At 22.3% G+C, this 12,424-nt stretch overlaps 1 protein-coding gene across 1 annotated transcript; it reads left to right on the plus strand.

Moving 5' to 3' along the window:
* Positions 1-283: 283 nt before the first annotated feature.
* Positions 284-8,367, plus strand: Bma-plpp-1.1 (Uncharacterized protein; the record flags this gene model as incomplete). Its single annotated transcript, XM_043079403.1, has 8 exons — positions 284-341; positions 933-1,081; positions 1,299-1,422; positions 1,885-1,988; positions 4,069-4,215; positions 4,433-4,612; positions 4,802-5,088; positions 8,214-8,367. 8 exons carry the CDS (start codon positions 284-286, stop codon positions 8,365-8,367), a joined length of 1,203 nt encoding a protein of 400 aa, XP_042935337.1.
* Positions 8,368-12,424: the final 4,057 nt, after the last annotated feature.

The following is a 12,424-nucleotide window of genomic DNA, read 5'->3' on the forward strand; positions in this document are numbered from 1 at the left end:
AGAGTTTTGAAATTTACAAATTAAATGTCTTATAACTATCCTTTTGAGAATTTCGCTAGATATTATTATTATTTATTGAAAAGTTTTGATGTGTATAATAATTTCATTTCATTTCAGGAATAATCAACCATCATTTTATAAATTACTCAAGGAAGATCCACAAGATCGATTATTATCATATCGATTATTCGATTTTTTTTCTTTCTGTGTAATGCGAGTTTAATTACTGTATTAAACAGATTCATCGCTGAAAAAATTCGACATAGCAGGTGAATAAACCGAAATGGTCGAGCTCAGAGTCTCAAGAATTACTGCTGATTTTGCTGTCTTAGCATTATGTGGTTGGTATAGTTTGTTTTAAATATTAATTGAGTCTTCTTAATAACATTTATAAATGACAAAAAAAAAAAGACTTAAGGCATTCATAGCACTCAGTCTTCTAACAGCCTAGCACGAAATTTGTGTATTTAAAAGTGACATTGCTTGTAAAAACTACTTTGCCACTTACTGATAAGGAATAATGCTAGTAAGTATTCTTTCTTATCTTGCATGTACTAAGGAATGGTAGTTTGATGTTCATAATAGATAAGTTATATTAAATATTCGTTGAAAATTTTATCCTTTTTCTCATGTAAATAATCAATTTTGTAAGTTTAATACTTCCTTACTGTATAATGCTAGTAAGTATGACTTGTCATTTATTTATAAATAATGCTATCAATAGGTATTTTTTTTCAACTTTTACTAATAAATAGTGTTTTTTATACAAACAGATTTCTACCAATAAAACAGCTTCTTTGCACTTATTGATGGATTTTTGTTTTTATTTGTTAATAAGTTTTATTAAGCTGCGTTCTTAGCATTTTGTTGTTTATTTCCGGTTCTCACCGTTTATCTCGTAGAGTTTTAAATCATTCTTTTTAAATTTTCAGCTATACCATTATTAATATTTCACAAATGGGTTGAACCGTACAAACGTGGATTTTATTGCGATGACGAATCAATTCGTTATCCGTATCGACCATCTACCGTTTCTCGACAAATGCTTATTGTAATTGGTCTCGTTGTACCTGCAATTCTTGTAAACTTATTTACCCATCTTTTTTTTCTTTTCTTTTCCTTTTTAGAATCAATATCGACTCGTCCCATGTTCAAATAAATTGAACACATCACTACTTTTCATAGAGATAAACTAATAATCCGACCTTAGCACACGAAGAAATTTCTTCAAAAAAAAAAATTCTCGATAATCACTACTAGTAAAAAGAGTATTTAATTTAACCAGAAATCAATTTCAGATTATATTAACGGAAACATTTCGTGTATTAATATGGGAACGGAAATGTAAAAATGAATTTCAACATTATCGGTGTAAACGGTACGTGATACCACGTCTTGTTGTTCGTCTTTACGTTTTCTTTGGTAAGTATAATTTATGCTTAATAACATAACAAAAATGCTTCCAGTTTGTTGTTCCCACAAAATTACATATGTTAGAAATTTTAGTTTCAAACATAATAGCAAAGCCACTAAAGGATAGTATGATCACTCGTCTAAATTCCTTAGAGGCTTGATTTAATTATCAGTTATTAAAGATCTAATATACTACATTATTATTGTTACTAAGATTATACATTGGATTTGATTTTTAAAACTTATCAAATATTCATCTTCCTTTTTTAGGAATTCCGCCAGTTTTATGAAAATAATTCATATCCATTTACAGCTCTCTCTCTTCCTCTCTCCTCCCCCCTCCCAAAAAAAAAAAAAAAAAAAATGAAAGAAAAAATGAAAAATTGATTTGATTTTTGAAACATATTATAAGCGTGATATCACTTTATTATGATATTCACTTTTATTTATCTGTGTTGTTTAAAATTTCAGGATATTTCCTTATTGGTGTCATTTTCAATCAGTTAATGGTCGATATAGCGAAATACACCATTGGACGCCACAGGCCTCATTTTATAGCAGTTTGCAAACCAAAGGTACATTTTAGAATTTTTGGGCATGTTTATATAAGAGTGTATTTAGATTTCTCTGATATGCTTGTATTAATATTTATTTTTCCTTTTCACTCGAGATATTTTAGAAAACAAAATTTTCAAATTCACTGCTAACATTTTAATGCTGCACTTTTATGGTTTTGATACATTTTCTATTCATTTATGTATTTCGTTTGATCATTTATTTCTTAATTTATTTCAAGTATCTTCTATAACTTAAAATTTTCACTATTTGTTTCACCAACAACTTTATGCTTTGCAAAATAATCATCAACACAAAGGTTTTGTTAATTCACTTATCTTTAATAGCACTTTTGGCACTAATTCTTACTTCGCATTTTTTATATTTTTTCATAATCTTAGTTACTTTAATACCTTTTCTCATTATTTTAGTTCTAAGAAGCTTCTTAACATGCACATGCAACCAAAAATGAAGCATTTTGCTTATGGATGATGGATAAGAGATGAAAAAATTAGGATTGATGTAATTTCCAAGAAGGAAAACCTGAATTTAAAAAAAAAAAAATTGAAATTTGAGTTTATTGTTTATAATTTAGATCATTATTTCTTAATTAGTATTATTAATTGTAATGCTAGAACAATGACACTGACAGAAAGATGAAACTGTGATAGTGATTGATTGATTTAATAGAAGTAACAATGTGAATAATATATTTTGTTAGTCTCATAATTCTAAATACCTTGCAATACTTACAAGAATTACTAGCTTGCTTGTATAATAAGTAATGATTAATTAGTTCATTGCTGAGAGATGGACTAATATTGGCGTTGTATCGGAACACATATAGTGTGTTACCCTAAAAATTTTTTGCAGCATATGGAAATTCAACATATTGCTATTGGTGGATCAAGTAGTAATCGTACTTTAGCAATCAGACGTGTAAGTATGAAGAGTTAAGGTTTGCAAAAAAGATGGTGGATTTTGGAAAATTTTCTTGTAAATTAGTATAAAAGTATTTGTGTTAACTCTCAAGAAATGCACAAATTTCTTGGAATCATATCATTTTGCAATCATAATCTCTGCTTGCAAAACTTTGAAAAAATATAGAGAATTTTTTATAGTGTTAGTTGAAATTTTTATTGAGAATAATTATTTTGAAAAAAAAAAAAAAAAAAAAAAGGATTTCTTATCTTTTTTATCTTATCAGTTATTGAAAATTTTCTAAAATCATCCGCCATAACATTTTGCATCGAACTCTTCATTTTTTTTTTTTTCTTTCTTTTCCGTTAGATTAGATATTTTTATTTTTTGTAGGCTTATTCCAAATCATCAGGTGTTTTAAAGGTAAGTTATATTCAAAATTGTTTTATTCATTTGTTTTTAAAGCATTATTTCATCTTTATGCACCAAAACTATACACTTATGCATTCATGCATATACACTACTACACATATATCTGCGTGCAGAAGTAAATGCAAGCATAGCTATATCACTTGCATGTTTCTAACTTTTAAGCAATTCTGATATCATATGCATGATTTGTGATATCATAAATTTTACATTCTCAATTGCACACATAAGAATGTTTGGTAAAAATTTTACCCCGCATCTTTCTTTTTTATCATACATGAGCATTTTTTTTTTTTTTTAAATTTAATTATTCTGGGAAGGCTACTTATTATTCAAAAATAAATAATTTCAAATAACTTTTATAAAATTTGGATTTACTTCTTCTTTCTTTTCTTCTTGGATATGTATTAAGTATATATATATATATATGGCATTAGCTCTGTAGATGATTAATCTTTATTTTCATCTTGTAGTTATTATAATGGATTGTTAGTTAAGGATAATTAATGTGAAATTTTTGTAATATTAAATGAATCGAAACAAAACTATAACATTTGATTTTTTCTTTTTTGATTTAATATGAATTTTTTTATTTTAGTCTTTATAATATTTACATCTTAATAAATAATATTAATACATATCATTCTTTTTTTTTTTTCTTTTTATTTGTATCAGCTTCAGTTATTCCTTGTAAAGCATTAGAATTCAAAAAATTTTTCAATTTATTTTAAATTTAAGTGAATATTTCAGGGTTTTGAAACATGTCCGATTAATTCGCATGAATATATCACAGATTTTGAATGTACTGGTACAGATAAATATCTTATTCATGAATCTATGCTTTCATTTTATTCCGGTCATTCTGCTTTCAGTTTTTATGCAGCATGGTATACAGCAGTGAGTTTTCCTTTTTTCCGTTTTTTCCGTTTTTTTTTTTTTTGAAGATGCATTAAATATGTTAATTCAAGTTTAGTAGTACAAATAAATTTTTTTTTTTTCTAAATATATGTATCTTAAATATTATATATACAATAAATTATGGCATTGTTTTTATTCAATTTTCAAAAAATTTCACAAAAATTGTTTCAAACAATTTATTGATTCAATATTACAGCTTTACTTGCAAGCTCGACTCTATCGACCATTATTTAGTCGTTTACTTTTACCTGTAATTCAATTTGCCTTATTTGGTGGCGCTGCATTTGTGGCATATACTCGAGTTAGCAATTATAAGCATCATTGGTCGGATGTATTAGTTGGCTCATTATTTGGTTCTGCAATTGGCATCGTTGTGGTTATTCGTTTCTTTCTTTTTTTTTATTGTCAAATTATAACTTTTTATTTTTGTTTTGAAATTAACTTAATTAAAAGTAACATTCTCCTTTTTTTTTTTTTCTTTTTGAATATGTTAAATGTAAGAGTTAAAGTAAATAATACGAATTTAAAATAAAGAAAATAAATTTAAAACGAAATATGAATTTAGGCATTATTTGTTGCTGAAGTATTTTCGCGTCGTGAGATACCATCATGTGATGTTCATTATTGTAAGCGTGAATTTGGCTTAGCATCAGAATTAGAACGAGTTGCTCCATTGTCAGATGTGGAAACTGGAATGAGTAATGTTGTACGAAGTGATGGATCAGGTAGTGGTACACAGTTTATCACTTCTCACAACATTACATTAACTGGTATGATGGCATCAAATATCAATGAAGTTAGAAATAATCAAATGGGACAATTACCTCGACAAACATCACGAAATCAGAGATTGTAAGCATTTGTAATGCTTCTTCATCGCCAAGTGGTAATTAATTTCTGTAAGTTCTACAGCGAACTTGATTCTTCTCTTTGTTTACAAACTCTTCTAAAATTTGAATATCTTTGTTTATTTTCGTTTTTTTTTTTTTTTTTTGTAACTGTATTCATTAATTATTTCATCAACATTGTATTACATAAATAGTATGATAAATTGTTTGATTTAAACATTTCGCATATTTTTAAGATCTAATTTTTTTCTCTCTTTCTCTCCCTTTTTTTGTTAAAATTGCTTAGAAAATGTTAAGAAGTAACCTTGAATTCACTTTTTTATCCTTGATCATTTGTATTAGGATTAAAAACTATGAAATTACTAAATTGGAAATATGTATATATTCAGGCTAAAAATTTTTCAACTAAGAATTTTCTTCAATTGATTAGATCGATTATTTCTTATTGGGTGATATTTAAATTTTTTTTTTTTTCACTTTCAATTTCAGGTGAACACCGGTGAAATGTTATCGACAAATTTCATGTTAGCTACTGACATTCAACAAAATCATTTAGATAATTATTTGCAAAACGTTTTAGTGCATGCAAACATTTAAGTTGAAAGTTTGCTGTAATGTAATATTGTTTACAAAAATGTAATATTGTTTTTTTTTTTTTTTTGTGTTTTTTTTTTTTTTTTTTTTTGAGTGCTTCTAATTCATTTGCGATTTATAAGGTTTGCTATTCACCACTAACAAATATAAAATCTCTATTACTCCTTATTTATTTTCTTATTGATATGATTCGATTAGTTTTTTCTTTTTTCTTTTTTTTTTTTTTTTTTTTGTATTTATTAATTTCAAAGCACACAATTGACTTATGATAGCAATGAAATGGCTTTTAGTATGTTTTATTTTTCAAAATATATATTAGTTAATTTGCTGGTTTTTTTAACACTATTTTTCTGTTTTTTTGTTTTTTTGTTTTTTTTTTTTTAAATAAATGATTCAGTTTTCTAAATCTTGCATGTATTAAATATTTTAGATTGCTTAAAATTAACATCCGTTTGTTGTATGAGTGTAATGTGTTGCTTTTTAATAATTTTGCAACTATTCCTTGTGCTAATCGTTTTCTGTGTTGAACAGAAAAAAATTACCTTAAAGCTTCTCTATATAGTATTTAAATTTTTTGTAAAACTGATATGAATGATAGCAAATGTAGTATTTGTTGAATGTAGTTAGCTTCTTTTCAATACATTATTTTATCATTTAATTATCAGTGATCCAATCAACAGAAGTAACAGAAGTATTATTAGTTATATTAGTTAAACTATGTGTAAATTGATACAAAAATGATTTATGAATATGTTTGAAAGTCAAGGTTACTTCTTCTACACTTTTTTTTTTTTTACATTTATTACAAAATTCATAATAATATTAATAATAATAATTGTACAACTATTCTTTTGCCAATTATTTATTTATGGAATAGGAAAAGTTAGGTAAAAGTTTCCCTATGTAGCATTAAACATGTTATAAAGAGCAGATGATTTAAGGAATATTTTAAACAATTTAAAAGACCAGTTTTATTCAGCTCTTGCATTAATGCTTCCCAGGAATACTTAAAAAATGAAACTTTAAAAGAATAATTTTTACAATCCGAAAATGTGGTTTAAATAGAAGATGAAAAGTTTTTCTGCCATTAAAAGTTTCATTTTTAAGTATTTGTTGTACGAATTTATTTACCAAAGTATATATTATGAAGCAATGTGTTTCGATACTTTTTTATTATTATTAATTATTACTATTATTATTGCCTATATTCTAATCTTTATTTTATTTTCTCTATTCTAATTTTTGTTACTTTTATTTCATATTTCATTTTCTGAATTTTCTTTAACAAAGTAATTTCTTTTTTTTTTTTTTTTTTGCAGCATTGTATCTTAACATTTATTTAATAATTTTGTTTTATCACACTTTTCTGGATGTAGTAAATTTCTTCATTGATATTTGATATGTTTACATTTTCCGTTCTTCTAATAATACACAAATGAACATTTGAGATAATTCCTTTTTTTTAAAAAATTTTTACAACTATTTACTGATATGATATGAAATATAATGCATGTAAAATGTAGCAATTCTCTTTTTTTTTAAGAAAAAGAATATTTCATTTCATTCTTAATTGAAAAGAGGAAGGAAAAAAAAAAAATTACTTATAATAATATATTTGTTGAAAGGTTTTCTTATCATTATCAGTTTTGTTTATTTTTTCTCTTTGTAAATGATTTGATATTTTAAAATACAAATGCTTTTTTTTTAATTTTTATTTTTGCTATGTTTTCAAATATTTTATGCTTTTATTATTTACAAATGCTTTTTTTTTTTGCTGTTCATTGATCATGTGCGTCAATTTGTAATTTGTATTGTTAACAAATGGAATGATTCATCCTGATAATTTTAATTTTAATTCTTTTTTTTTTTTTTTGAATTGTACGATGGCTATATTATAAATTGATTATAAATCATCAAATTTATAAAGATTTTTTGATTATCATAACAATTAGAATGATTGGCAAGTTTTGAATGGATTTATTGCTTATATATGACAATTAAAAATAACTTTTTTCAAAAAAAAAAAAAAAACTAAATTTATTGTTTTTTTTTTTTACTGTATTAAATTTACTATAACCTTGCTTCATTTTCTCTTTTCTTCTCCTTTTCCTTTTCCTTTTTTTTTTTTTTTTTTTTTTTTTTGTTTTTTGATGATAAAAGGAATAACTTTGGCAATTTATACTTTACAGCAATGAAGAAATTGCTCAATTTAATAATTTTAGTTTATGTTATGCATAATTATCAACATTAGGATCGATTAACATCAATTATTTTGTAATTAAATGATTAAATTTGAAGTTTTTGAGGTATAATTTTGAGATTGGAAAAGCTAATTTAATCATGAAGCTAATTGGAAATTTCAATCAAAATCCGATTGTAAATAATCAATTTAATAAAAAGTTGTTATTCACAAATAAAAATTATCTTTTTTACTAATTGATGAATTTCCTCAAAATCACTTATTTCTTGATCAAAAGAAAGAAAAGGAAAAAAAAAAAAAAACGAAATACTTAAAAAAACAAAAGTACATTTCAGTCCCACATCCATATCACTACAATCGATATCAATGACCGGTTCGTATTATTCGGCTTTTACAAATTTGGATTCATTAATTTCAACAACAAATTCTGCATCATGCGACAATTACAGTGCACTGTCACATCCATCTGTGTCATTCGAAATGATCTAGAAACTATATAGATCAATTATCATCCAAAATTATTCTCAATTTTTATAGTTTTATTTTTTTTCTTAATATACATGAGTTTGAGAAAATAATTATAATTGTTCCAGTTCTTTTTTTTTTTTTTTTTGATTTTTTTCAAATTATTTTTATTATATTATTTAAATTTTGTTTATTTCTATCATTACAAAATTTATCATTTCAATCAGATATCATATATATATATATATTTAGTATAAATACAAATTTTAAAATTATAAAAACATTCCTATCATTTCTTTTACTTCTATTACTACTGTGTGCAATTTTTAATGAACATTTTAATTTTTGTTTTTTTTTTTTTTTTTTTTATCTTTTTCTTTCTTCTTTCATTTTTTTTTTATCATTTATTTTCTGGATGAACATACTGTATACATTTGCTTATCAATGATATATATTATCGAATAGTATTATAAGAATCAATTATAAAAGTTATTAATTTTGTAATATTTTTTATTCATTAAATTTATTCATTTTAACATCTTATCAATTAGTTTTTTGAATTAAAAAGAAAAAAAAAAGAACGCTATCAAGATTTTGATTTTATCATTTTTAATCATAAATAAAAATACTTATAATGTATTTTTGTATGTTAGGTTAAATGAAATGTTAATTAATTTTTATTTAGTATTTTGTTTCTAGTTTTTTTTTTTTTTTTTTAAACATATATATTTTAATTTTTGTAAATGGAAAGGCGAATTTTTGAAATTTTATTAAATTATCACGAAATTTGTTCATTAGATGATATTATCTTTGTCAAAGATTATACCTTGTTTTGAAATGAAATATGTATGTTATATATCTATAATTCATGAAATTTTTGATGGAAGAAATTCATGAAGAATTCTTGTCTAAATTAATAATTAATCGATTATTACATTAATAAATAATAAATAAAAAATTGAACAAATTAAACAGACTGCATTGTTGAAATTATACCAATTGTGTTATCTGTTAGCTTTTAAAATAATATTTTTCTTGCATCTTCAATTTATTTTATCATTTGAAGTGATAAAAGTTAATATTTTTATAATTAAATAATAATAATAATAATAATAATAATAATAATAAGTTATTTATCATTTTATATTAAATTTGAGCGTCAATTTCTAATCTTTCATACTTTAGATTGTAAATTATATTTTTAATTGTTATGTAATAATACTACCTGTTATGTTTACTATTTGATATTATTGTTTTCATTTTAAATTAATAATAATACTCACTTGTTGATGTATTTATTTTATGCTTTTTTATTTTTATCGTCAAATATTTGATCAGCAATTTTATTAAAAAATTAGTCAAAAATGTGTTTAATTTCTGCATATTACAGTTTGTTTATACAGAATGTTTTTTTTTTTTTTTTTAAATTTTATATATTTAATAAAACGGAAGAGAGTGGAGGAGAGGAATTTCCATTTTTTTTTTTTTTTTTTTTTTTTTTTTTTTTGTTTACATATTTTTAGAATAAACAGCAAATAATTAATTAGATGTGATTATGTAAGAAGAAATGTCGCACTTTTTGTTTTTTCATTTTAAAAAAAAAAAAGTAATTATTAATCAAAATATTTACAAAATAAACAATGGTTCTCTCTCGAAATAATTCATTCTGCTTATTATTATCTCAAGAATCTTTAAATTATACATTTCATAATTACTAAACTTTTCTCTAATACTACTTTTTATTATATTAAATTTACAAAATAGACAAATTTTTTGATAACATTAGAAACGATAGTCAATTAATTCAACAAAATTTTAAATATAATTAATTTTTATTATAGTTAAATTCAGAATTTCAAAAAATGCAAATATACAAAAAATACAAATAATCGCTAAAAGTGATGATAATGATAACTAAAAGTGATGATAAATGCCAAAAGTAATGATAATGATTTAATGATGATAATAGTAACAATATTAATGAATGATGATAATTGTAATTACCATGATAATAAATGATGATAATAGATTGAAAATCATTTGGAAAATGATAGTGAAAAAGTGAAATAGAAGAAAATAAGAATGAAGAAATGAAAATTTATGATTGTTTGAAAACATTTTTGTTTCGATTCGTCATTCATTCATTTAAATTTACACAAAAAAAAAAAAAAAGAAAAAAATGAAAGAAAGAAAATGAAATGAAAGAAATATATTATTGTTTGATATAAAATAAAAGAAATATTTTTCCATTCTATCATAAATTTTTGTATTCTATTTTTATTGTCTAAAATGAATAAATTTTGTGAAATGTCAAAAAATTTTTCATTTCTTACTTGTTAATGAATTTTCAAAACAAACAAAATTTGGTAAATTTTTTTTTCTGAAATACGATGAAATTTGATCAACTTTATTAATATTATATATATATATAAATACTTATCATTGATAATCAGCATGAATACTATAAAATTTATTATTTACATTTTAATTTTATAGTTTATCAGGCAAAAAATAAAAAATTGAAAAAAAAAATTCAAAAAAAATAATAATTACAATATAATAATAAAAAAAATGTATTGTAAAATTTAATGATAAATGATAAATTTTACATTACCATTTTTTTTGTTTATTTTTTTTTTTTGTTTTTGTCACATAAAAATGTTTTCTTTACATCATTTTTGCATTTCAATAATATAATTTGTATATGTTTAATTCAATTTAAAATTCAAATTTATTATATATAAAAAATAAAAAAAAAAAAGTTATTTGTTAATTAATTCGATAGTATATTTTATGTGTAATACATTTGATATGTAATTTGCTGCAATTCTTATAATCAATTCGTATACTATAATATTATTTCTATGCATCTAATTAGCATAGAATAATTAGCACTAATTATTGCAATAGTTTTGCATGGCAAAGTTAATAATTTGTAGTATATAGAAAATACTTACTACATTAAATTCTTTACAAATTATTGCGCTGCATAATAAAAGCTTTATCGAATACAAATTATTATTACTATTATTATTATTATTAATATAAATATATATTATATGTTTATACTATTATTATGTATTATTATTATTATTATTATTATTATTATTATTATTATTATTATTATTATAAATATATATTATACGTTTATACTATTATTATGTATTATTATTATTATTATTATTATTATAAATATATATTATATGTTTATATTATTATTATGTATTATTATTATTATTATTATTATTATTATTATTATTATTATTATTATTATTATTATTATAAATATATATTATATGTTTATACTATTATTATGTATTATTATTATTATACATAAATAATAATAAATTTCTGAAGGAATTATCCAATAGAATAATTATCAACAATCATTATGTGATAAAAATAATCATATTAATTATAAATAAGCAAGCAATGAAATTTAATAATAATAATAATAATAAAAGTACTATTATCCAAATAAGTCAAGTGAAAATCTACAATAACAATAACAAATTTTAAATTCACTGATTCAAAATAATAACTCAAAATACTTTGAATTTTTCAAAATAATATGCCAATGTATCATTTCTTTTCTTTTATTAAAAATATTAAATTTTTACAAAAAAGAGGAAAAAAAAAAACAAAGCAAAGTGTAATGTTTGATATTTATCACAAATTAATTAATGAAGTCAAATTGCTAAAAAAAAAATCAATAAAATCAATAAATATTGATTTTTTTTTCGTACATTTGATAAATGGCAGAATTATCTGCGAAAAGGATTCATTGTTGCGTAAACAATCATTAAAATGTGTCACTTGCTTAGCTTTTCCTTTAATTTTAACCTTACACTCACATTTGTATTTAAATTTTTTTTTTTTCGGGTAGGGACGGGGAGTGGTAATTACTAATTAATATAAAGTTTAAAAAAAATTTTGGTTAAAATTATAAAATAATTTCCTATTACAACTTTTTTCTTTCTATCTCTTTCCGCGTCTCTCTCCCTCTCCCTCCTCTTTAAAATATTGTATTTTTATTAGTTATCGTAAATCATTCATATTGTTAGCATTTATTTACATCTCT

This window comes from Brugia malayi (genome assembly GCF_000002995.4).
Source record: "Brugia malayi strain FR3 genome assembly, contig: Bm_v4_Chr2_contig_001, whole genome shotgun sequence".
Taxonomy (NCBI): Eukaryota; Metazoa; Nematoda; class Chromadorea; order Rhabditida; family Onchocercidae; genus Brugia; species Brugia malayi.